Source organism: Ascaphus truei (genome assembly GCF_040206685.1).
Source record: "Ascaphus truei isolate aAscTru1 chromosome 23 unlocalized genomic scaffold, aAscTru1.hap1 SUPER_23_unloc_2, whole genome shotgun sequence".
Classification (NCBI taxonomy): domain Eukaryota; kingdom Metazoa; phylum Chordata; class Amphibia; order Anura; family Ascaphidae; genus Ascaphus; species Ascaphus truei.
This window is the reverse complement of record NW_027453863.1, coordinates 476,204-503,011: the sequence shown is the minus strand read 5'-3', so window position 1 is coordinate 503,011 and position 26,808 is coordinate 476,204. Positions and strand designations below refer to the sequence as shown.

Sequence of the window (26,808 nt, the reverse complement as noted above, 5' to 3'; positions counted from 1 at the left end):
TCCTTATCCTGAAAGGTGACAATTAAATATTCGGATATTTTCCTTATCCTGAAAGGTGACAATTAAATATTCGGATATTTTCCTTATCCTGAAAGGTGACAATTAAATATACTGATATTTTCCTTATCCTGAAAGGGGACCATTAAATATACTGATATTTTATCCTGAAAGGTGACAATTAAATATTCGGATATTTTCCTTATCCTGAAAGGGGACCATTAAATATACTGATATTTTATCCTGAAAGGTGACAATTAAATATACTGATATTTTCCTTATCCTGAAAGGTGACAATTAAATAAACTGATATTTTCCTTATCCTGAAAGGAGACAATTAAATATACTGATATTTTCCTTATCCTGAAAGGAGACAATTAAATATTGGGATATGTTCCTTATCCTGAAAGGGGACATAGCAGCCTACAAGTGGTTGAGATAAGAAGGGGCTGTGTGAGTATGAATGGGAATCTCTCTGAGTTTGGTTTGGGAAAGATTGTCCCTTTCTAAAAAGGATTTGTATAAGAAAGTGGAAATACTGTATACAGTTATACAGTTATACAGTTATACAGTTATACAGTTATACATTTATACAGTTATACATTGATACATTTATACATTGATACATTGATACATTTATACATGTATACATTTATACTGTATACATTGATACATTGATACATTTATACATTGATACATCGATACACTGATACACTGATACAGTGATACATTGATACATTGATACATTGATACACTGATACACTGATACAGTGATACATTGTTACATTTACACATTGTTACATTGTTACATTTATACATGTATAAACCACAAAGCAAAGTATTTCTGGGTCTGAATATAAAACCCACTTATTTATCTCACTGCAACAAAACGTTTCCTCGCCTGGGAAACAACTGGAAAGACAATTATCTGCTGGTCCTGTGTGAATAATGTAAACAGATAAAGTGGGTGCACAATTATTAGCAGCCGTATTTATACCCATATTGTTGTATAACCCGAAGCACACAAGTCTTTGTGCCATTGTGCTGCTTAACGTGTAATAATAGTGTGTTCCCCACCTGAGAATGTGAAGAGAAAATACAGGGAATATTTCCATGTGCAAAGTGCTGATAACCTGATCTGTCCACACCTCTAATCTGTATTATTCTGTTACTTGTCCGAAGCAACAGATGCTGTGATCGCAGGGGGATCCCAGCATGGGGATCCCAGACTGGGACCGAGTCATTCTGTTATACCACAACCACTGGATGCGTGTGATCGCAGGGGGATCCCAGCATGGGGATCCCAGCCTGGGACCGAGTCATTCTGTTATACCACAACCACTGGATGCGTGTGATCGCAGGGGGATCCCAGCCTGGGACCGAGTCATTCTGTTATACCACAACCACTGGATGCGTGTGATCGCAGGGGGATCCCAGCCTGGGATCGAGTCATTCTGTTATACCACAACCACTGGATGCGTGTGATCGCAGGGGGATCCCAGCCTGGGACCGAGTCATTCTGTTATACCACAACCACTGGATGCGTGTGATCGCAGGGGGATCCCAGCCTGGGACCGAGTCATTCTGTTATACCACAACCACTGAAAGCAAATACAGCAAAAATAGCAAATATAGCAAATATAGCAAAAATAGCAAAATAACAAAAATAGTATATATAGCAAAAATAGCAAAAATAGCAAATATAGCAAATATAGCAAATATAGCAAAAATAGCAAATATAGCAAATATAGCAAATATAGCAAATATAGCAAAATAGCAAAAATAGCAAAAATAGCAAATATACCAAATATAGCAAAAATAGCAAATATACATTATTCCCCTCAGGACTCACACATTTTGGCACATATCGCGGTGCTGGAATTTATTCCTGTAACACATGGGCTACAATGACTGTGTCTCTGGCGCCTACATAATATGTTTAGGCGCCAGAGACTGTATGTAATATGTCCTGTGCATGGGTAGGAAACTGGGGGGATGTGGAAATAGAAACACCCCGGAGTTATATCCCTTTCTCCTGCCCTATATCCCCTCGTGTTACCCTCAATTTACTTCCTAAACGCACAAAACTCCACATTTACAGATATTACGTTTTATTTAATAATAATAATAATAATAATAAAAAAGAAGAAGTGTCAACAAAGCAGCATTGTATTAAATATAATAAGTGACCTGGGGCTGCGGAAACTTATTCCCCGATCCGTTCCTGGTGTGAAAAATCTGAATTTTGGGCACAACAATTAGGAAAAGGTAATATTGTTATTTTTTGTTTTGGTTTCTTGAGATCAGAAATAATTGATATCCCAAATGTGTGACTATCGCAGCCCATGAAACGACATGTAAGCGCCCTAATTACTGGGAGTAAGGGGTTAATGAGCAGTGACAGGGGTGAGAGTTTTGGTTTCCTCTGGATAAGTAACTTTAGTAATTAATGACATATCTTAAAGTGAGCGTGGCTCTGGGAATATACCGGTGCTGTGTATATAATGTGAGTATATACCGGTGCTGTGTATATAATGTGAGTATATACCGGTGCTGTGTATATAATGTGAGTATATACCGCTGCTGTGTATATAATGTGAGTATATACCGGTGCTGTGTATATAATGTGAGTATATACCGCTGCTGTGTATATAATGTGAGTATATACCGCTGCTGTGTATATAATGTGAGTATATACCGCTGCTGTGTATATAATGTGAGTATATACCGCTGCTGTGTATATAATGTGAGTATATACCGCTGCTGTGTATATAATGTGAGTATATACCGCTGCTGTGTATATAATGCGAGTATATACCGGTGCTGTGTATATAATGTGAGTATATACCGGTGCTGTGTATATAATGTGAGTATATACCGGTGCTGTGTATATAATGTGAGTATATACCGCTGCTGTGTATATAATGTGAGTATATACCGGTGCTGTGTATATAATGTGAGTATATACCGCTGCTGTGTATATAATGTGAGTATATACCGCTGCTGTGTATATAATGTGAGTATATTACATGGGCAGGTTACACACACACTGAGGAACACACCGGATTGTGTCTGTTTCAGGACCTGGTGTGGAAACGGTTTCCACCAATTCTGGCAAACACAAACTTGTGTGCTTGTAAACACAACCCAAACCCATCTCTGTGTGTGTGACAATCTGATTATCTGCATGGAAACCTGACATTGTCATCTCCACTTTGGGTCGTTTAAGCGTCAAAAGTAACTTTCAGCCCTAAATCTTCCTGTCTCATCCCCACAAACATGACTCCGGTTTATAATGCCCCCCTGCCCCCTATCCGTGTCCCCTGCCCCCTGCCCTCTGCCCTTTGCCCCCTGTCCTGAATTAAACACATCCCAAACTCCTGTCTTATATATATACATATATATATTGGCCTTAATGCTTCAAAACCAAAGTGGGACAGAAAACCCTCACACCCTTGCCAGGTCTCCGCCTGTTACTCTGATAAATATATATAATTCTGGGGCACTCACTGCTTTGATACCTAAAAGTTATTCTTTAGATCCCAAAAATGCGTTTTTAGAAAAAAAAATAATATATATATATTTCACGGAATATAAAATGTGTTTTCAAGGACAAAAGTCCAAACTTCGAACAATATTTATTGATTGTTTTTTTTTTTTTTGCTTTTAAGGCAAGATAAAAAATATGAAAGTTTGAGGCAGAATTTGGGGTGAGTAGAGACGCCCCCCCCAAACACAGTACGGAAATCTTTTAGGTTTCGCTGGTGACTTTCAAGCCATTCATGTTATAAAAGGATTGGCAATTAACCAATACTAATAAAATAAGTAATATAATGCTAGGATGTAATTACTAATACTAATAGGATAATTAATATTATGCTAGGATGTAATTACTAATACTAATAGGATAATTAATATTATGCTGGGATTTATTAACTAATACTAGTAGGATAATTAATATTATGCTGGGATGTATTAATTAATTCTAATATAATAATGAATATTATGCTGATTTGCAATTACTATTAGGAGAATGAATATTATGCCGGGATGTAATTACTAATTCTAATAACAGAATGAATATTATGCTGGGGTGTATTAACTAATACTAATAGGATAAATAATATTATGCTGGGGTGTATTAACTAATACTAATAGGATAAATAATATTATGTTGGGGTGTATTAACTAATACTAATAGGATAAATAATATTATGCTGGGGTGTATTAACTAATACTAATAGGATAAATAATATTATGCTGGGGTGTATTAACTAATACTAATAGGAGAAATAATATTATGTTGGGGTGTATTAACTAATACTAATAGGAGATTTCATATTATGCTGGGATGTAATTACTAATACTATAATTACTATTATGCTCGGGTGCAATTACTAATACTAATAGAATTAATATTATGCTGGGATGTATTAAATATGACTAATGGGAGAATTAATAGTATGATTGAATTAATTCACTAATACCAATATGAGAATTAATATTATGATGGAATGAATTCACTATCACTAATAGAATAATTAATATTATGCTGGGATGTATTAACTATTACTAAAAGGAGAATGGATATGATGCTGTGATTTAATTACTAACACTAATAAGAGAATTAATATTATTTACTGGGAATATTTCGAATGGTTAAATCTAATCACACTATTTATTCACTGCAAATATTGTTTTTAACGTTTAAAGACCGTTTGACAGATAAAGAAATTAGGGAAAGTGATTACCAGTGTCCCCCCCTTAGCCCCCCCCCTTATTTCCAATGCTTGCAGCAGTTCTGCATCACACAGATAATATAATAATAATAATAATAACAACCTGTCACGTGTCTGTAACATGTCCATGCCTCTGTCCCTGCAGAGTGTGTGTCCTGAATAACAGCTATTAATGCAACCTGTGCCTGTGTGGGACAGTCCTGGTTACATGTGCCTGTGTGGGACAGTCTTGGTTACAACCTGTGCCTGTGTGGGACAGTCCTGGTTACAACCTGTGCCTGTGTGGGACAGTCCTGGTTACATGTGCCTGTGTGGGACAGTCCTGGTTACATGTGCCTGTGTGGGACAGTCCTGGTTACAACCTGTGCCTGTGTGGGACAGTCCTGGTTACAACCTGTGCCTGTGTGGGACAGTCCTGGTTACAACCTGTGCCTGTGTGGGACAGTCCTGGTTACATGTGCCTGTGTGGGACAGTCCTGGTTACATGTGCCTGTGTGGGACAGTCCTGGTTACAACATGTGCCTGTGTGGGACAGTCCTGGTTACAACATGTGCCTGTGTGGGACAGTCCTGGTTACAACCTGTGCCTGTGTGGGACAGTCCTGGTTACAACATGTGCCTGTGTGGGACAGTCCTGGTTACATGTGCCTGTGTGGGACAGTCCTGGTTACAACATGTGCCTGTGTGGGACAGTCCTGGTTACAACCTGTGCCTGTGTGGGACAGTCCTGGTTACAACCTGTGCCTGTGTGGGACAGTCCTGGTTACAACCTGTGCCTGTGTGGGACAGTCCTGGTTACATGTGCCTGTGTGGGACAGTCCTGGTTACATGTGCCTGTGTGGGACAGTCCTGGTTACATGTGCCTGTGTGGGACAGTCCTGGTTACACTGGGAGCTGATACTAATAAACTCATCACGTATTTAGATATAAAGTGCAGATGACGGATCCCATTCATCCGGTGCCTGAAGTTTTTATTCCCTGTTCCTCCGGGTTTTAATCCTGACCCCAGATTTATTATAGAGAGAGAATGATAAAACCTGCAGGCGGAGCCTTGTCTATCTCCAGCAGTGAGGAATGCAGCCCTGACATCTAACAGGACCGGTTCTGTCCCACTATTTCGCCCTTAAAAAAAATGCAGTAATATGTGGGGATCAGTGTGGATTAGGGTTAGGGTATATAGGATTAGGGTTAGGGTATATAGGGTTAGGATTAGGGTATATAGGGTTAGGGTTAGGGTATATAGGGTTAGGGTTAGGGTATATAAGGTTAGGGTTAGGGTATATAGGGTTAGGATTAGGGTATATAGGGTTAGGGTTAGGGTATATAGGGTTAGGGTTAGGGTATATAAGGTTAGGGTTAGGGTATATAGGGTTAGGGTTAGGGTATATATGGTTAGGATTAGGGTTAGGGTATATAGGGTTTACTGGAAGAGCTTCAGATATGAAGAGGATAAGGGAAAGATTTGCCAGGTCCCACTTCCAAACCCCAAGCAGCTACCCTACTAAAACAGGACCGGCTTAATATACTGCAGGCAGGTAACACTGTCAGACCCCAATACTAAAACAGGACCTGATTAATATACTGCAGGCAGGTAACACTGTCAGACCCCAATACTAAAACAGGACCTGATTAATATACTGCAGGCAGGTAACACTGTCAGACCCCAATACTAAAACAGGACCTGATTAATATACTGCAGGCAGGTAACACAGTCAGACCCCAATACTAAAACAGGACCTGATTAATATACTGCAGGCAGGTAACACTGTCAGACCCCAATACTAAAACAGGACCTGATTAATATACTGCAGGCAGGTAACACCATCAGACCCCCAATACTAAAACAGGACCTGATTAATATACTGCAAGCCGGGAACACTTCCATTCTTAAACCGGTTCCGGATCCCATACCCTCGCACCCTGCGCCGGACCGCTCCTGTTATAGAGCCTGCGAATATTACTGTGTGAAAGGCTGGACTAATAAGCCATTTCTGGTAACACACAGTGCACCCCCTCCCCTCTCCCCCCCCCCACCCCTCCCCTCTCCCCAGCCCCCCCTCTCCCCCAGCCCCCCCACCCCTGTGTGCACTAAGTGTTGAACTCATTGTGACTCCCTGTGAGAATAGAAGCTGGGGGTGAGTGTGTGTTGCACACTGGTTATTAGCACGGGGTGTGAGAGGGGGGAGCATAAAACAAAGCCCCCCCTGATCTGAATGAGGGGGTGACAGGTTGGGCTGCCCCTTTCCTGGCTGATTTACTTCTCACTGGCGCCTTATCCAGCTCAGGGAGAGAAAGTTTGACCAATCACTCTGCCAGGGAGCTCACACCCGCCTGCACTTTGCTGGCTGGGAAGTTGGGGCCGGGTGAGCCCCCCACTCTTCCTCCTCTTCCTCCTCTTCCTCCTCTCCTCCTGCCTGCCTCGCAGCTCCGCTTTGTATGATGCCTCAGCATGGCCATATCTGCTACCCTCACTAACTACTATGTGGACTCTATAATAAGCCATGAGAGCGACGAGTCTCCTGCAGCCAAGGTCTTCTCCGGCCAGTACCCCAGCCCCCGGCCGCCCGGACACACTGACCACCTGGACTTCCCTTCCTGCAGCTTCCAGCCCAAAGCTCCTGTGTTCAGCGCGACGTGGGCTCCCCTGAACCCCCACACTGCTGCTGCTCCCCCTGCTGCTCCTCTGCCCTCTGTGTATCACCCTTACATCCAGCAGGGCGCCCCCACTTCAGAGGGCAGGTACTTACGGGGCTGGCTGGAGCCCTTGCCCCGGGCAGAGAGTGGACCCCCCCCGGGGCAGGGGGCAGTGAAGGCTGAGCCGCAGCTGGGGAGCCCAGAGTACAGCACAGAAAGTTCTGCGGGAAGAGACGGAGCCGGAACCGGCCCCAGGCCCAGCTTCCCGGAGAGTAAAGGGGGTGCCGGCAGCGAGGACAAAGGCAGCAGCACCAGGCCAGATCCAAGTAAGTGAGGAAGTGACCAGCACACGGCCGGAGACCGGACACAGCAGCAGCGGCAGCAGCAGGGGCATGTGTGTGTCCGGCTGCTGTCCAGCACCGAGCACCCAGCTGGGGAGGGGGGTGGGGGTGCTCCCCTCTCTATGTGTGTCCGGCTGCTGTCCAGCACCGAGCACCCAGCTGGGGAGGGGGGTGCGGGGTGCTCCCCTCTCTGTGTGTGTCCGGCTGCTGTCCAGCACCGAGCACCCAGCTGGGGAGGGGGAGGGGGTGGGGGTGCGGGGTGCTCCCCTCTCTGTGTGTGTCCGGCTGCTGTCCAGCACCGAGCACCCAGCTGGGGAGGGGGTGGGGTGGGGGTGCTCCCCTCTCTGTGTGTGTCCGGCTGCTGTCCAGCACCGAGCACCCAGCTGGGGAGGGGGAGGGGGTGGGGGTGCGGGGTGCTCCCCTCTCTGTGTGTGTCCGGCTGCTGTCCAGCACCGAGCACCCAGCTGGGGAGGGGGTGCGGGGTGGGTGTGCTCCCCTCTCTGTGTGTGTCCGGCTGCTGTCCGGCACAGAGCACCCAGCTGGGGAGGGGGTGGGGGTGGGGGTGGGGGTGGGGGTGCTCCCCTCTCTGTGTGAGGCACCTCACATACTAACACATGAACTTTACAGGCAAGGTGACAGCAACACATGTAGCATGTTCCAGCTGCTGCCCTGCATAGCATGTTCTTCTAGTGCTGTCTCTCCACGTGATGCAGGCAGGGGACAGATAATAATACTAATACTAATAATAATATTAATAATAGTAATAATAATAGTAATAATAATAATACTAATAATAATAATAATATTCTCTTGCAGTGTATATGTGTGTGTGTGATGTGTGTGTGTGTATATATTTGTGTATATGTGTGTGTGTGATGTGTGTGTGTATATATTTGTGTATATGTGTGTGTGTGTATATGTGTGTGTGTGTGTGTATATGTGTGTGTGTGTGTGTGTATATGTGTGTGTGTGTATATGTGTGTGTGTGTGTGTGTGTGTGTGTGTGTGTGTGTGTGTGTGTGTGTATATGTGTGTGTATTACACACTGCACCCGGCTCCCACCCTACACTAAGTATTAAGCAGTGTGCAATGATCGGTAGTAACAGTATACAGGGGGGTATAGGGGTATGGGGGTATGGGGGTATGGGGGGTATGGGGGGGTATGGGGGTATGGGGGTATGGGGGTATGGGGGGTATGGGGGTACGGTGCATGCAAATTAAAGTACTTTCACAGCGCTATTACACCGGGATACTGAACTGGGCTGGGACCCAGAACCGGCACCACCACGAAGGCTGGAGAAAGTGAAGTGTGCCGGCTGCATTATACTTAATACCCCTGTACATTGACACAAGCAGCAAGTTAGCGTGACCCGGAGATTGCGCCGCGCTAAACAATATCTAACGCCTCCTTTATGTGTACATGGGAAACCCAAAGGGGAACCTCCGAGCACATTTCTATCGTGATATATGACACAGATGTGAGTAATTCCGGCAGGGTGCGATATATCCCGATGGCCGAGCTGGCATTAGCGGTGATATACAGCGCCCCAGCCCCGCTAACAACCAGACGCTATCTGTGCTACTTACTGACATTAATCAGCCAGGCAATTCCCAGCCAACCTCGTGTTTATTAAGGAATTATCCCCACTCCGGTCCCGTGGAAATAAACCCGCGTGTCAGGGCTGATAAGCAGCCGTATTAACAGTATTAATTATTAACTGCTGATTATTAATATTTAATGGCACTTACACATTGCGAGATGTGCACACAGTGACAGACCTGTGCAATCATCTTTCATCAGCGCAATTTGTAGCCACACTGACGCTTTAATCGCGCAGACAAATAATTAATTCGCTTCTGCCCCAGGTTGGGTATTTAGGAATTCATAGCCGGGTAATTGAGTGCGGTCTCAGGGAGTAAATGCCCCCCCATCCTAGCAAAACTGCCCCCTCACCCTGTCTGTGACCGCCGGGCACTGTAAAAAGGGGCATTTTTTTTACCACGTATTAAATGTATATTTAAAAAAATGTATATTTAATGTACACAACAAACCCTCCCCCGGGATAAATATTGTGTCCGGTTACCGGGAAATCCTCCTCAGGGACAATGACCCCAAGCTGCAGATTTATGGGTAATCGGGAAACAGATTGTGGCCCCAAATACACAGACATATCAAGGAAAAGTCCACACTACAGGATGTCATTTCAGGGAAATAGCTAGAACAGGGGTGTCCAACCGGTTTTGGGGTGAAATTGTAAGGAACCCCCCAACCCTCTCTAATATCAACTCTGAAATCAGATGCAGTGTAAGGAACCCCCCAACCCTCTCTAATATCAACTCTGAAATCAGATGCAGTGTAAGGGACCCCAACCCTATCTAATAGCGCGTCTGAGATCAGATGCATAGTAAGGAACCCCAACCCTCTCTAATAGCGCGTCTGAGATCAGATGCATAGTAAGGAACCCCAACCCTCTCTAATAGCGCGTCTGAGATCAGATGCATAGTAAGGAACCCCAACCCTCTCTAATAGCGCGTCTGAGATCAGATGCATAGTAAGGAACCCCAACCCTCTCTAATAGCGCGTCTGAGATCAGATGCATAGTAAGGAACCCCAACCCTCTCTAATAGCGCGTCTGAGATCAGATACATTGTAAGGAACCCCAACCCTCTCTAATAGCGCGTCTGAGATCAGATGCAATGTAAGGAACCCCAACCCACTCTAATAGCGCGTCTGAGATCAGATGCAATGTAAGGAACCCCAACCCTCTCTAATAGCGCGCCTGAGATCAGACGCATAGTAAGGAACCCCGACCCTCTCTAATAGCGCGTTTGAGATCAGACGCAATGTAAGGAACCCCGACCCTCTCTAATAGCGCGTCTGAGATCAGACGCATTGTAAGGAACCCCGACCCTCTCTAATAGTGCGTCTGAGATCAGACGCATTGTAAGGAACCCCGAACCTCTCTAATAGCGCGTCTGAGATCAGACGCATTGTAAGGAACCCCGACCCTCTCTAATAGCGCGTCTGAGATCAGACGCATTGTAAGGAACCCCGACCCTCTCTAATAGCGCGTCTGAGATCAGACGCATTGTAAGGAACCCCGACCCTCTCTAACAGCGCGTCTGAGATCAGACGCATTGTAAGGAACCCCGACCCTCACTAATAGCGCGTCTGAGATCAGAGGCATTGTAAGGAACCCCGGCCCTCTCTAATAGCGCGTCTGAGATCAGACGCATTGTAAGGAACCCCGACCCTCACTAATAGCGCGTCTGAGATCAGACGCATTGTAAGGAACCCCGACCCTCTCTAATAGCGCGTCTGAGATCAGACGCATTGTAAGGAACCCCGACCCTCTCTAATAGCGCGTCTGAGATCTGATGCATTGTAAGGAACCCCGACCCTCTCTAATAGCGCGTCTGAGATCAGATGCATTGTAAGGAACCCCGACCCTCTCTAATAGCGCGTCTGAGATCAGAGGCATTGTAAGGAACCCCGACCCTCTCTAATAGCGCGTCTGAGATCAGATGCATTGTAAATTCTTCTGTATTTGATACAATTTTCAAATGACCAGATAATTGCAGGGGTCACTTTAGGGGTGCCCCGGGGAACCTAGGTTGAAAAACACCACCCTAGACTGTGTGGGTGTCACCTGGAAGGGTGCAAGTGACATGTCCAGCTTACACCACCTTGGCATTCAGTGTAGAGTGCTGCATTGTTGTGGATGTGACGCATTGTTGTGGATGTGCTGCATTGTTGTGTAAGTGCTACATTGTTGTGGGTGTGACGCATTGTGGATGTGACGCATTGTTGTGGATGTGATGCATTGTTGTGGGTGTGACGCATTGTTGTGGGTGTGACGCATTGTTGTGGGTGTGACGCATTGCTGTGGGTGTGACGCATTGTTGTGGGTGTGACGCATTGCTGTGGGTGTGACGCATTGCTGTGGGTGTGACGCATTGTTGTGGGTGTGACGCATTGTTGTGGGTGTGACGCGTTGTTGTGGGTGTGACGCGTTGCTGTGGGTGTGACGCGTTGCTGTGGGTGTGACGCGTTGCTGTGGGTGTGACGCATTGCTGTGGGTGTGACGCATTGTTGTGGGTGTGACGCATTGTTGTGGGTGTGACGCATTGTTGTGGGTGTGACGCATTGTTGTTGATGTGACGCGTTGCTGTGGGTGTGACGCGTTGTTGTGGGTGTGACGCGTTGCTGTGGGTGTGACGCGTTGCTGTGGGTGTGACGTGTTGTTGTGGGTGTGACGCGTTGCTGTGGGTGTGACGCGTTGCTGTGGGTGTGACGCGTTGCTGTGGGTGTGACGCGTTGTTGTGGGTGTGACGCGTTGCTGTGGGTGTGACGCGTTGCTGTGGGTGTGACGCGTTGCTGTGGGTGTGACGCGTTGCTGTGGGTGTGACGCGTTGCTGTGGGTGTGACGCGTTGATGTGGGTGTGACGCGTTGCTGTGGGTGTGACGCGTTGCTGTGGGTGTGACGCGTTGCTGTGGGTGTGACGCGTTGCTGTGGGTTTGACGCATTGCTGTGGGTGTGACGCGTTGCTGTGGGTATGACGCGTTGCTGTGGGTGTGACGCATTGCTGTGGGTATGACACGTTGCTGTGGGTGTGACGCGTTGCTGTGGGTGTGACGCGTTGCTGTGGGTGTGACGCGTTGCTGTGGGTGTGACGCATTGCTGTGGGTGTGACGCATTGTTGTGGGTGAGACGCGTTGCTGTGGATGTGACGCGTTGCTGTGGGTGTGACGCGTTGCTGTGGGTGTGACGCGTTGCTGTGGGTGTGACGCGTTGCTGTGGGTGTGACGCGTTGCTGTGGGTGTGACGCGTTGCTGTGGGTGTGACGCATTGCACTGAAGTTGGGGTCACTTGTTCCTCTGTTACTCTTTTCCCAGCCAACCCCTCGGCCAGCTGGCTCCATGCGCGCTCCTCCAGGAAGAAGCGCTGCCCTTACACCAAGTACCAGACCCTGGAGCTGGAGAAGGAGTTTCTCTTCAACATGTACCTGACGCGGGACCGCAGGCACGAGGTGGCCCGGCTACTGAACCTGAGCGAGAGGCAGGTGAAGATCTGGTTCCAGAACCGCAGGATGAAAATGAAGAAAATGAACAAGGAGCAGGGGAAGGATTAATACCCCCCCCCCGCAGCACCCCCACCAGCAGCACCCCCACCAGCAGCACCCTTCTCCCCCCATCCCCGAGACTTATTTATGTGACTCACCCCGGTGACCTTTTGACACAACCGGTTGAAATGACCTGGCAGAGGAAGACCCCACGTTTTTGCATGCCACCTGACCAAGGCTGTTTTAGGGTGACATGGGACCCCCTGTGCTGTTCTGTGCAGACTTAGCGGTTCAATAGTCTGAACCCATGAAGCTGTAACTGTTGAGGTGCAGCTTTTGACAGAGAACCCTTGTCACACACGAGGATGATGTACTGGTGCCACAGCCCAGTCTGCCAGCAGCTGAAAGGAAAGGATGGGGGGGGGGGGTTCTTTTTAACATGACCTCTCCTTCCTCAGGTCTCTTGGATGAGGGAAGTTGGAACTATTAAAGCTGCAGTCAGCCCTCATACAGTAACTCAGCACATATCCCTACAGGGGTATATATATATATATTTCATTCCCAGGCCATCCCCTCCCATTAAGAACTATTTTGAACCAGCAAACCCTCCATAACACATTTTATACAGTGACCTAAAGCACAAGACATTGTCCCCACCCTGCTGCGCTCGTGTCTAGAGAAGTGATAGGAGTGAGTGGGAGAGGGGAGAGAGGAGTGGAAGAGGTGTGGGAGGTGTGGGAGAGGAGTGGGAGAGGAGTGGGAGAGGTGGGATAAATGGGACAGGTGGAAGAGGTGTGGGAGAGGTGGGGGACGTGTGGAAGAGGAGTGGGAGAGGTGTGGGAGGTGTGGAAGAGGTGTGGGAGAGGTGTGGGAGATGTGGAAGAGGTGTGGGAGAGGTGGAAAAATGGGACAGATGGAAGAGGAGTGGGAGAGGTGGAAGAGGAGTGGGAGAGGTGTGGGAGGTGTGGGAGAGGTGGGGGAAATGGGACAAGTGGAAGAGGAGTGGGAGAGGTGTGGGAGGTGTGGAAGAGGTGTGGGAGAGGTGGGGGAAATGGGACAGGTGGAAGAGGAGTGGGAGATGTGTGGGAGGTGTGGAAGAGGTGTGGGAGAGGTGTGGGAGAGGTGTGGGAGGTGTGGGAGGTGTGGGAGGTGTGGAAGAGGTGTGGGGGAGGTGTGGAAGAGGTGTGGGAGAGGTGTGGAAGAGGAGTGGGAGAGGTGTGGGAGGTGTGGGAGGTGTGGAAGAGGAGTGGGAGAGGTGTGGGAGGTGTGGAAGAGGTGTGGGAGGTGTGGGAGAGGTGTGGGAGGTGTGGGAGAGGTGTGGGAGGTGTGGGAGAGGTGTGGGAGAGGTGTGGGAGAGGTGTGGGAGAGGTGTGGGAGAGGTGTGGGAGAGGTGTGGGAGAGGTGTGGGAGAGGTGTGGGAGAGGTGAGAGCTCTTACTAGACATAGCTTATTTATATTTATTGTGAGATGACCTGTTTTTACCACATGTAGCTGTTTGTTACTGAGAGTAAAGTGCAAAGTGATGTGTTTGTACATTTTCTATGTTTCTCTTCACAACTTTATACTTGAACGTTTTGTGTATACGTGTAGGTGTGACGTCATTTCCCCGTGTTACAGTGAAGGAAATGAACATTACATAATGTCATGTTTATTTCCCCATTAAACTCAAGCTTTGTTATTAAATGAGTGACGGAAACAGACATCAGTTCTGCTGGATTCCTTTGCACATACTCTAATACCCGGCTGCTGTTACTCTAATACCCGGCTGCTGTTACTCTAATACCCGGCTGCTGTTACTCTAATACCCGGCTGCTGTTACTCTAATACCCGGCTGCTGTTACTCTAATACCCGGCTGCTGTTACTCTAATACCCGGCTGTTGTTACTCTAATACCCGGCTGCTGTTACTCTAATACCCGGCTGTTGTTACTCTAATACCCGGCTGCTGTTACTCTAATACCCGGCTGCTGTTACTCTAATACCCGGCTGCTTTACTCTAATACCCGGCTGCTGTTACTCTAATACCCGGCTGCTTTACTCTAATACCCGGCTGCTGTTACTCTAATACCCGGCTGCTTTACTCTAATACCCGGCTGCTATTACTCTAATACCCGGCTGCTGTTACTCTAATACCCGGCTGCTGTTACTCGGAGTACCCGAGCGATGCAATATTCCACATGCTGCTCAATTAGCTCACAGGGTTATAGTATTAGGTTATAGCATTAAGTTATAATAGCATTAAGTTATAGTATTAAGTTATAGTATTAAGTTATAGTATTAAGTTATAGTATTAGGTTATAGTAATAAGTTGTAGCATTAAGTTATAGCATTAAGTTATAGTATTAAGTTGTAGCATTAAGTTATAGCATTAAGTTTTAGTATTAGGTTATAGCATTAAGTTATGGCATTAAATTATAGCATTAAATTATAGTATTAAGTTATAGTATTAAGTTATAGCATTAAGTCATAGCATTAAGTTATAGTATTAAGTTATAGCATTAAGTTATAGTATTACGTTATAGCATTAAGTTATAGTATTAGGTTATAGCATTAAGTTTTAGTATTAGGTTATAGCATTAAGTTATGGCATTAAGTTATAGTGTTAGGTTATAGTATTAAGTTATAGGATTAAGTTATAGTGTTAGGTTATAGTATTACGTTATAGCATTAAGTTATAGTGTTAAGTTATAGCATTAAGTTATAGTATTAGGTTATAGCATTAAGTTATGGCATTAAGTTATAGTGTTAGGTTATAGTATTAAGTTATAGTATTAAGTTATAGTGTTAGGTTATAGTATTACGTTATAGCATTAAGTTGTAGCATTAAGTTATAATAGCATTAAGTTATAATAGCATTAAGTTATAGTATTAAGTTATAGTATTACGTTATAGCATTAATTTATGGCATTAAATTATAGCATTAAATTATAGTATTAAGTTATAGTATTAAGTTATAGCATTAAGTCATAGCATTAAGTTATAGTATTAAGTTATAGCATTAAGTTATAGTGTTAAGTTATAGCATTAAGTTATAGTATTACGTTATAGCATTAAGTTATAGTATTAGGTTATAGCATTAAGTTTTAGTATTAGGTTATAGCATTAAGTTTTAGTATTAGGTTATAGGATTAAGTTGTAGCATTAAGTTATGTTATAGCATTACGTTATAGTATTAAGTTATAGTATTAAGTCATAGCATTAAGTTATAGTATTAAGTTATAGCATTAAGTTATAGCGTTAAGTTATAGCATTAAATTATAGTATTAAGTTATGGTATTAAGTTATAGCATTAAGTTATAGCGTTAAGTTATAGCGTTAAGTTATAGCGTTAAGTTATAATAGCATTAAGTTATAGTATTAAGTTATAGTATTAAGTTATAGCATTAAGTTATAGCATTAAGTTGTAGCATTAAGTTATAGCATTAAGTTGTAGCATTAAGTTATAGCATTAAGTTATAGTATTAAGATATAGCATTAAATTATAGCATTAAGATATAGTATTATGTTATAGTATTAGATTATAGCATTAAGGGATAGTATTAGATTATAGCATTACATTATAGCATTAAGTTATAGCGTTAAATTATAGCATTAAGTTATAGCATTAAGTTATACTATTAAGTTATAGTATTAGGTTATAGCGTCAAGTTATAGCATTAGGTTATAGTATTAAGTTATAATATACGTTATAGCGTTAAATTATAGCCTTAAATTATACTATTAAGTTATAGCATTAAGTTATAGCATTAAGTTATAGTATTAAGTTATAGCATTAAGTTATAGTATTAAATTATAGGATTAAGTTATAGTATTAGGTTATAGCATTAAGTTATAGTATTAGGTTATAGCATTAAGTTATAGCACTAAGTTATAGTATTAGGTTATAGCATTAAGTTATAGGATTAACTTGTAGCACTAAGTTATAGTATTAAGTTATAGCATTAAGTTATACCATTAAGTTATAGTATTAGATTATAGCATTAAATTATAGTATTAAGTTATAGCATTACGTTATAGCATCAAGTTATAGTGTTAGGTTATAGCATTAAGCTATAGTATTAGGTTATAGCATTAAGTTACAATATAGCATTAAGTTATAGTATTAAGTTATAGCACTAAGTTATAGTATTAGATTATAGCATTAAATTATAGAATTAGGTTATAGTATTAGGTTATAGCATTAAGTTATAGTATTAAGTTGTAGCATTCAATTATAGCATTAACTTATAGTATTAAGTTATAGTATTACATTGTAGCATTCAATTATAGCATTAAGTTATAGCATTAAGTTATAGTATTAAGTTATAGTATTAAATTATAGCATTAAGTTATAGCATTAAGTTATAGTATTAGGTTATAGCATTAAGTTATAGCATTAGGTTATAGTATTAGGTTATAGCATTACGTTATAGTATTAGGTTATAGTATAGGTTATAGTATTAAGTTATAGTATTAAGTTATAGTATTAAGTTATAATATACCATTAAGTTGTAGCATTAAGTTATAGCATTAAGTTATAGTATTAAGTTATAGTATTAAGTTATAGTATTAAGTTGTAGTGTTAGGTTATATCATTAAATTATAGTATTAAGTCATAGCATTAAGTTATAGTATTAAGTTATAGCATTAAGTTATAGCGTTAAGTTATAGCATTAAATTATAGTATTAAGTTATGGTATTAAGTTATAGCGTTAAGTTATAGCGTTAAGTTATAGCGTTAAGTTATAGCGTTAAGTTATAATAGCATTAAGTTATAGCATTAAGTTGTAGCATTAAGTTGTAGCATTAAGTTGTAGCATTAAGTTGTAGCATTAAGTTATAGCATTAAGTTGTAGCATTAAGTTGTAGCATTAAGTTGTAGCATTAAGTTATAGCATTAAGTTGTAGCATTAAGTTGTAGCATTAAGTTATAGCATTAAGTTATAGCATTAAGTTGTAGCATTAAGTTATAGCATTAAGTTGTAGCATTAAGTTGTAGCATTAAGTTGTAGTATTAAGTTATAGCATTAAGTTGTAGCATTAAGTTATAGCATTAAGTTGTAGTATTAAGTTATAGCATTAAGTTGTAGCATTAAGTTGTAGCATTAAGTTGTAGCATTAAGTTATAGCATTAAGTTGTAGCATTAAGTTGTAGCATTAAGTTGTAGCATTAAGTTGTAGCATTAAGTTATAGCATTAAGTTGTAGTATTAAGTTATAGCATTAAGTTATAGCATTAAGTTGTAGCATTAAGTTGTAGCATTAAGTTGTAGCATTAAGTTATGTTATTAGTATTGCGTTATTTCTATATTAATTCTCCCACTTTGCTTTTCAACAAATATTGCAAAAAGCGAAACAAAAAAAACTCTTCCAAATGCGCGCAGTGAAAGAGCCAAATTGGTGTTTGAATAACAGCCCAAACTCTGCATTTCTATTAAATGTTTTGTACAATTCCTTATAACCCTGGGAAGGGAGGCGGGGGGGGAGAGGGGGGCTCGTGTAAAGCAGATATTTGAGGGGTGTGGGGGGGGGAGTATTATTACTGAGGGGAGATCGGGTTCATCCTCAATTCAGAATAACTACAAATACATGGGGGGGTGCACAGCGCTGGGAGGGAAAGCTGGGGGCGCACAGCGCTGGGAGGGAAAGCTGGGGGCGCACAGCGCTGGGAGGGAAAGCTGGGGCGCACAGCTCTGGGAGGGAAAGCTGGGGGCGCACAGCGCTGGGAGGGAAAGCTGGGGGCGCACAGCGCTGGGAGGGAAAGCTGGGGGCGCACAGCACTGGGAGGGAAAGCTGGGGGCGCACAGCACTGGGAGGGAAAGCTGGGGGCGCACAGCACTGGGAGGGAAAGCTGGGGGCGCACAGCACTGGGAGGGAGAGCTGGGGGCGCACAGCACTGGGAGGGAAAGCTGGGGGCGAACAGCACTGGGAGGGAGAGCTGGGGGCGCACAGCACTGGGAGGGAGAGCTGGGGGTGCACAGCACTGGGAGGGAGAGCTGGGGGTGCACAGCACTGGGAGGGAGAGCTGGGGGCGCACAGCACTGGAGGGAGAGCTGGGGGTGCACAGCACTGGGAGGGAGAGCTGGGGTGCACAGCACTGGGAGGGAAAGCTGGGGTGCACAGCACTGGGAGGGAAAGCTGGGGTGCACAGCTCTGGGAGGGAAAGCTGGGGTGCACAGCACTGGGAGGGAAAGCTGGGGTGCACAGCTCTGGGAGGGAAAGCTGGGGTGCACAGCACTGGGAGGGAAAGCTGGGGGTGCACAGCACTGGGAGGGAGAGCTGGGGGTGCACAGCTCTGGGAGGGAAAGCTGGGTGCACAGCGCTGGGAGGGAAAGCTGGGGGCGCACAGCGCTGGGAGGGAAGCTGGGGGTGCACAGCACTGGGAGGGAAAGCTGGGGGTGCACAGCACTGGGAGGGAAAGCTGGGGTGCACAGCTCTGGGAGGGAAAGCTGGGGTGCACAGCTCTGGGAGGGAAAGCTGGGGTGCACAGCACTGAAAGGGAAAGCTGGGGGTGCACAGCACTGGGAGGGAAGGGGTGGAAGTGATGCACTTATGGGGTTAAGAAGTGGAAAGAGACTATATGATCTGCCACCTGATTGATAGTAACTATTACCCGGTGTAAGAAGGGTTAACGTCCTCTTAATATTTTACTTTCATACGGCGATGATTTCCGAATAAAAGGATGTTTATTACCGCGGTAAAAGCGGCACATAAGTCGCTCAGGAAGTCGCAGTAAGGAGCTCGCTTCTCTCTCTCTCTTCTCTGCGATTTGCATAATTCTTTAGGAAAACAAAGGACTTTCAGCTCTTAAATCCCCGGGACAGAACTGCTCATAAAGCAGCAAATTCACTTTAGTGGCGGCAATAAAACAATATAACCGCTGTAAAAGTTTATAGGGAACTAAGCGGCTGTAAAGGCAACTTCTCCAGCGCAGCTCAGCGGCAGAGCCACGCGGGGAATGCCACGGGGGGGAATGCCACGGAGGGAATGCCACGGGGGGGAATGCCACGGAGGGAATGCCACGGGGGGAATGCCACGCAAGGAATGCCACGCAAGGAATGCCATGGAAATGCAAGCAGCCCTGGACATCCCCTCCTCACCCTATAGTTCACACAGAATATACATGGGGGGAGGAAGGGGGGAAGCTGGGGGGGGGGAAGGGGGGGAATCTGGGGGGGGGGAGGAAGGGGGGGAAGCTGGGGGGGGGGGAGGAAGGGGGGAAGCTGGGGGGGGGGGGAAGGGGGGGAAGCTGGGGGGGGGAGGAAGGGGGGTAAGCTGGGGGGGAGGGGAGGAGGGGGGAAGCTGGGGGGGGGGGGTCTCTGGTTCTCTGTAACAGTCTCACAAACCTTGAGACCTAAATCCCTGGGGCTTTAATGTCTTTGTTCTTTATTTATTTGTGTCTTAGCTCGGGCCATAAACTTCACAGCAGCAGAAACTTCTGGCCAGACGTCTGGGGTTGTGTCATTATCTGTTTCCACCCCAGCGGCCAAGCGCTGTCCGGCGCTGACCACATCCAGCTCATCTGCCGGCCAGGCCGGACCCTTCAAACAGCAGGCCCCCTTATACCGCTCTATTATTACTAGTATACATTATGTAGGGCCTTATCTAGCAAGCTATCTGTATATTAGGGGCAGGGATTTGTGTATCTATCTGTGTATCTATCTGTGTATCTATCTGTGTATCTATCTGTGTATCTATCTGTGTATCTATCTGTGTATCTATCTGTGTATCTATCTGTGTATCTATCTGTGTATCTATCTATCTGTGTATCTATCTGTATATATATATATATATATCTCAAAAACAAATACTCGATACGTTCTGTGGCTAACGAAATTATTGTGCTTTCCAGATACACTGATCTCTTGTTTTGGCGATGTTACAATGGTGTGTGTGTGTGTGTGTGTGTGTGTGTGTGTGTGTGTGTGTGTGTGTGTGTGTGTGTGTGTGTGTGTGTGTGTGTGTGTGTGTGTGTGTGTGTGTGTGTGTGTGTGTGTGTGTGTGTGTGTGTATATATATATATAGGATATAGTAAGATTAGGATATATATGAGTTTTTTTGTTGCCTTTTTCACCCACCATAACTTTATAAAAAATTATATATATATATATTATAACCGTAATATATATATACATACAAAGAAAAGACCAGTGCTCAAGATATATATATATAACGGTGTGTAGGGATAAAGGGTAATGAGGTATAATTAATTATACCTCCTTGATTTTTTCTTTAATATATATATATCAGAGTGTGTATATACACCAGAATTATATATACGATATAAGATATATATATATAACTGAGTGTCAGAAGTGTCCCCACTTTATCTGTTTGTATATATTGATGGAATAAATTGTTATTTTTTTCTACATCTTGAGCGAGTGCTGCGGACTTTGTTCCACTCTATATATATATATTATATATATTAGGGTACGTTTTTATACTGAAGCAAAGATAAGTATAAAAGGGTAATCGGAAGCAGGCACACCAATAGCAGAAAAACATATCACATCTATTTAAACATATCCACGTTTCGGCTAACCCTGGTGCCTGTCTCAATATATAAATATATAATATATATCTTTACATTTACAGTGTTTATATGGATTGCCAGCCTGGATAAGGCTGTAGGTGCAATCTCTCAGGCTTGTACAATAATAACCGTGCCTATAAACTTATATAATATATATAGTTACATTTACAGTGTTTATATGTATTGCCTATAGACTTGTACACTAATAACCGTGCCTATAAACTTATATAATATATATATTTACATTTACAGTGTTTATATGTATTGCCTATACACTTGTACAATAATAACCGTGCCTATACTTATATAATATATATAGTTACATTTACAGTGTTTATATTTATTGCCTATAGACTTGTACACTAATAACCGTGCCTATAAACTTATATAATATATATATTTACATTTACAGTGTTTATATTTATTGCCTATACACTTGTACAATAATAACCGTGCCTATAAACTTATATAATATATATATTTACATTTACAGTGTTTATATTTATTGCCTATACACTTGTACAATAATAACCGTGCCTATAAACTTATATAATATATATATTTACATTTACAGTGTTTATATTCATTGCCTATACACTTGTACAATAATAACGTGCCTATAAACTTATATAATATATATATATTTACAGTGTTTATATGTATTGCCTATACACTTGTACAATAATAACCGTGCCTATAACTTATATAATATATATATTTACATTTACAGTGTTTATATTCATTGCCTATACACTTGTACAATAATAACCGTGCCTATAAACTTATATAATATATATAGTTACATTTACAGTGTTTATATTTATTGCCTATAGACTTGTACACTAATAACCGTGCCTATAAACTTATATAATATATATATTTACATTTACAGTGTTTATATGTATTGCCTATAGACTTGTACAATAATAACCGTGCCTATAACTTATATAATATATATATTTACATTTACAGTGTTTATATTTATTGCCTATACACTTGTACAATAATAACCGTGCCTATAACTTATATAATATATATATTTACATTTACAGTGTTTATATGTATTGCCTATAGACTTGTACAATAATAACCGTGCCTATAACTTATATAATATATATAGTTACATTTACAGTGTTTATATTCATTGCCTATACACTTGTACACTAATAACCGTGCCTATAACTTATATAATAAATATATTTACATTTACAGTGTTTATATGTATTGCCTATAGACTTGTACAATAATAACCGTGCCTATAACTTATATAATATATATATTTACATTTACAGTGTTTATATGTATTGCCTATAGACTTGTACAATAATAACCGTGCCTATAACTTATATAATTGCTCTCTGCCAATCCCCCCATTGACTTGGCGGCCGCTGTTAGCCTGGTACACGCCGCTAGGTGACGCTGTTGCTCCACCCATGTGCCCCCCAGACCTGCCCCAGTCTCAGACTCTTTACAGATGATGCAGTTTCTTATATGGAATATTCACCCTGATCCGATGTATCTGCCCCTGCATCTATATCCCAGCACGGGGCGACAGGAACCGGTGTGACACCGGGACCCCGCCGGTGACCATACAGTGCAGCCTGTGTATACTGTAACGTGTGGTCTCAGCCCCTGGGTGAGTGGGCAGCAACCACCGGACATTAGCTTAATGGGGGTCAGGATGTGACAGAGTCAGGGTCCTCTGCTTATAACAATGCCGTTATACAGGGGGTGTCACTGTGTCACTCTGATCCGGGGCAGGGATATACTGCCAGGCATTGCTGGGAGTGGAGCTGCGCCCTCACTTTCACGCCAAGTAAAGTCTTGTTCGTGGAATAGACACGGGAAACCCCCACTAAAGAGCAGAATTGTAGGTGAGGGCCTAATGTCCATCATCGTGATGTCCGCAGTGGTGCGAATTAAATCTATATGGAGAAAATGAGCTAGCTAATGGATCTTGCATGATAAGGTTAGGTAATAATGACCCACGCGTGGGCACCGTTTGCTACACTCATGAATGGCATGAAATGGATGTGAATGGGACACGTGAGGAACTCAGCACTGGTATGTTACATGTTTCTAAGAGACTCACTCCCCCTCTATATTCATATTATTACTGCTTTTTTAAGTGGGGGGGGGGGGGGGGGCCTTGCTGACTTTTTATATTTGCCTGTCTCGCACCCACTCCTTCCCCACTCCTTCCCCACTCCTTCCCCACTCCTTCCCCACTTCTTCCCCACTCCTTCCCCACTCTTTCCCCACTCTTTCCCCACTTCTTCCCCACTATTTCCCCACTTCTTCCCCACTCTTTCCCCACTTCTTCCCCACTCCTTCCCCACTCTTTCCCCACTCCTTCCCCACTCCTTCCGCACTCTTTCCCCACTCCTTCCCCACTCTTTCCCCACTCCTTCCCCACTCCTTCCCCACTCCTTCCCCACTCCTTCCCCACTCCTTCCCCACTCCTTCCCCACTCCTTCCCCCACTCCTTCCCCACTCTTTCCCCACTCCTTCCCCACTCCTTCCCCACTCCTTCCCCACTCTTTCCCCACTTCTTCCCCACTCTTTCCCCACTCCTTCCCCACTCTTTCCCCACTTCTTCCCCACTCTTTCCCACTCTTTCCCCACTCCTTCCCCACTCCTTCCCCACTCCTTCCCCACTTCTTCCCCACTTCGCTGCTTATTATATTTCTTTCATGTGAGAGATTTCGGTTACAAACATCTCTCTGCTCCAAGGTCCGAAGAAATAAAACGGTGTAATGACGTGGAAGAAAGAATATATGTGTAATAAAGAATATATGTGTAATAAAGAATATATATATGTAATAAAGAATATATATGTAATAAAGAATATATGTGGAAGAAAGAATATATGTGTAATAAAGAATATATGTGTAATAAAGAATATATGTGTAATAAAGAATATATGTGTAAGAAAGAATATATATGTAATAAAGAATATATATGTAATAAACACATTTCCATACGAAGTGGACCTTGTGTTATAACCACAAAAAAACAAACACAACTGCACATTTCTTTCCGATTTTATTTTAATGTGAGTAGGACACAATTGCACCGGTTTCTTTGCGCCGCGTCTCTGTCTCCTGATAATATCAATAAAGTGTAACACAGCGCGTAAATAATGCATTTATTTCAGCCCATTAAAGAATAAATCCAACTTCATACGTATGTGGCTCCGGTTCGGATAAAGTCGTGTTCACAACAAGATCGTGTGATTTGGGCTTTTTTAACCGGTCTCCTTCTTGTTTAATAGGAATTATTCCGACAAATACGCTGTTCTGTATTTTATTTTAACTTACTGTTCGCACCGGGATTTTAAGCATTTAATTATAAGAACGGGATATTATTAAATATTAGGATATTGTATCCCACAGCCAGGTCTGTGCAGATTCATTTAGGCCAAAACTGTGCTGTGACTTTGGGGTATAAAGTACAAAACCTACAGAATAAAGAGCAGCTTTAACACCCACAGAAAGTGACCCCAAATACAGATTTCCGTTCCTCCTGTGCATCTCAGCGGCGGTGTGTATTAATGTTACAGATATTTGTTATAGTTATTAGTCACAGTTATTAGTTATAGTTATTTGTTACAGTTACCAGTTATCGTTATTTGTTACAGTTATTAGTTATAGTTATTAGTTATAGTTAGTAGTTACAGTTACCAGATATAGTTATTTGTTACAGTTATTAGTTATAGTTATTTGTTAAAGTTATTTGTTAAAGTTATTTGTTACAGTTATTAGTAATAGTTATTTGTTACAGTTATTTGTTACAGTTATTTGTTACAGTTATTTGTTACAGTTATTAGTTATAGTTATTTGTTAAAGTTATTTGTTAAAGTTATTTGTTACAGTTATTTGTTACAGTTATTAGTAATAGTTATTTGTTACAGTTATTAGTTATAGTTATTTGTTACAGTTATTAGTAATAGTTATTTGTTACAGTTATTTGTTACAGTTATTAGTTATAGTTATTTGTTACAGTTATTAATAATAGTTATTTGTTACAGTTATTAATAATAGTTATTTGTTACAGTTATTTGTTACAGTTATTAGTTATAGTTATTTGTTACAGTTATTAGTTGTAGTTATTAGTTACAGTTATTAGTGATAGTTATTTGCTGCAGTTATTAGTTATAGTTATTTGTTACAGTTATTAGTTATAGTTATAGTTATTAGTGATAGTTATTTGTTGCAGTTATTAGTTATAGTTATTTGTTATAGTTATTAGTGATAGTTATTTGTTGCAGTTATTTGTCGGACACACTTCTATACTTGTATTAAATATCTGTAACGCGTGTGGGGGGAAATATACAAACTTTTGGCTTTCTATTCACTTGCAGCCTAAATTGCGGTGGAAATTCCGGATAGTGTGATATGTTGTGAGATGTTGTGAGATGTTGTGAGATGTTGTGAGATGTTGTGAGATGTTGTGAGATGTTGTGAGAAGTTTGTGAGATACACATATTGTATACTGTAACATGTATACTTTGTATAAGATAACATCACACACATATTGTATACTGTAACATGTATACTTTGTATAAGATAACATCACACACATATACAAACCCCCCTATATCTCCCCACTGAGATTGCACACAGCCCCCCTATATCTCCCCACTGAGATTGCACGCAGCCCCCCTATATCTCCCCACTGAGATTGCACGCAGCCCCCCTATATCTCCCCACTGAGATTGCACACAGCCCCCCTATATCAGCCCCCCGTGTTTTCCGCTGGTCTCGGGAAACCGGACATTGAAAGTAACATTATTAGCGCTGTTTGTTTGCAAGGCGCCAACACTTTGCGGAGCGCAGTACAATAAAGTACAATAAAGCGCGGCTGCTGCATATAACGCAGCAGAGAATAAAGAAACGGGTGCATGTAACGTTATAGAGAGGGAGCCAGGCTGCTGTATACAACGCAACAGAGAAGGAAATAAACCGGCGGACATAACGTTATAGACAAGATTGCATGTACCGTTATAGAGAGGGAGGCCCGGCTGCGGTGGAAGTATTCCGCTGTTACTTTGAGTACCCTCATTACTCCAAGTTCCGACCCTTCAGGGTGACACAGAGCCGCGTTATAAAGGGGGGGGGGGGGAGCAGCCGGGTTATTTGCACTCTCCGTACTGACACTTCCAGCACTGGGGGCAATAATGCGCAATATTGCGGCGCAAGTGGCGGCTTTATTGCAGTAATGGAAGGGGGGCGATAAACCCCCCCCCCCCCCTGTAAGCGCGTTTTATGGGCTGCGACATAAACAGCAAACAACATCCCGGGCTATAGCGCCGGTTTTATTGCCCGCTAAAGCGTTCCCCGCCTATTACACGCGCAATCCCTTCCATGCGGCACTTAAACCTTTATCAATAATAGGGGGATTGATCATTAAAATGTTAAATATGACTACCTCGTTTGTTTTAAAATATGTTTAGGCTGAGAAGCCGCCTGATTTGATAACTTGTATTAAAATACCAATTACATTTATAGCGCCTCTAAAA

General features: G+C 42.9%; 2 protein-coding genes across 2 annotated transcripts in view; both read left to right on the top strand.

The window, feature by feature from the left end:
- The first annotated feature begins 7,184 nt into the window (after positions 1–7,184).
- On the top strand, positions 7,185–12,843 carry HOXB9 (homeobox B9). The gene is made up of 2 exons (XM_075580999.1): positions 7,185–7,695; positions 12,608–12,843. Exons 1-2 carry the CDS (start codon positions 7,185–7,187, stop codon positions 12,841–12,843), a joined length of 747 nt encoding a protein of 248 aa, XP_075437114.1.
- A 913-nt stretch (positions 12,844–13,756) lies between these two features.
- HOXB7 (homeobox B7) overlaps positions 13,757–26,808 on the top strand; it is a 14,939-nt gene continuing 1,887 nt past the window's right edge. The window contains exons 1-2 of the mRNA XM_075580994.1: positions 13,757–13,874; positions 20,157–20,284. Of these exons, the coding sequence (XP_075437109.1) occupies positions 13,757–13,874; positions 20,157–20,284 (246 nt within the window). The remainder of the gene's footprint in view (positions 13,875–20,156; positions 20,285–26,808) is intronic.

Excerpts from the sequence above, each read along its gene's own strand:
- HOXB9 (XM_075580999.1), top strand. The coding sequence starts at position 7,185 with ATGGCCATATCTGCTACCCTCACTAACTACTATGTGGACTCTATAATA. Across the intron at positions 7,696-12,607 it reads CAGCACCAGGCCAGATCCAA|CCAACCCCTCGGCCAGCTGG; the intron begins GTAAGTGAGGAA and ends CTCTTTTCCCAG.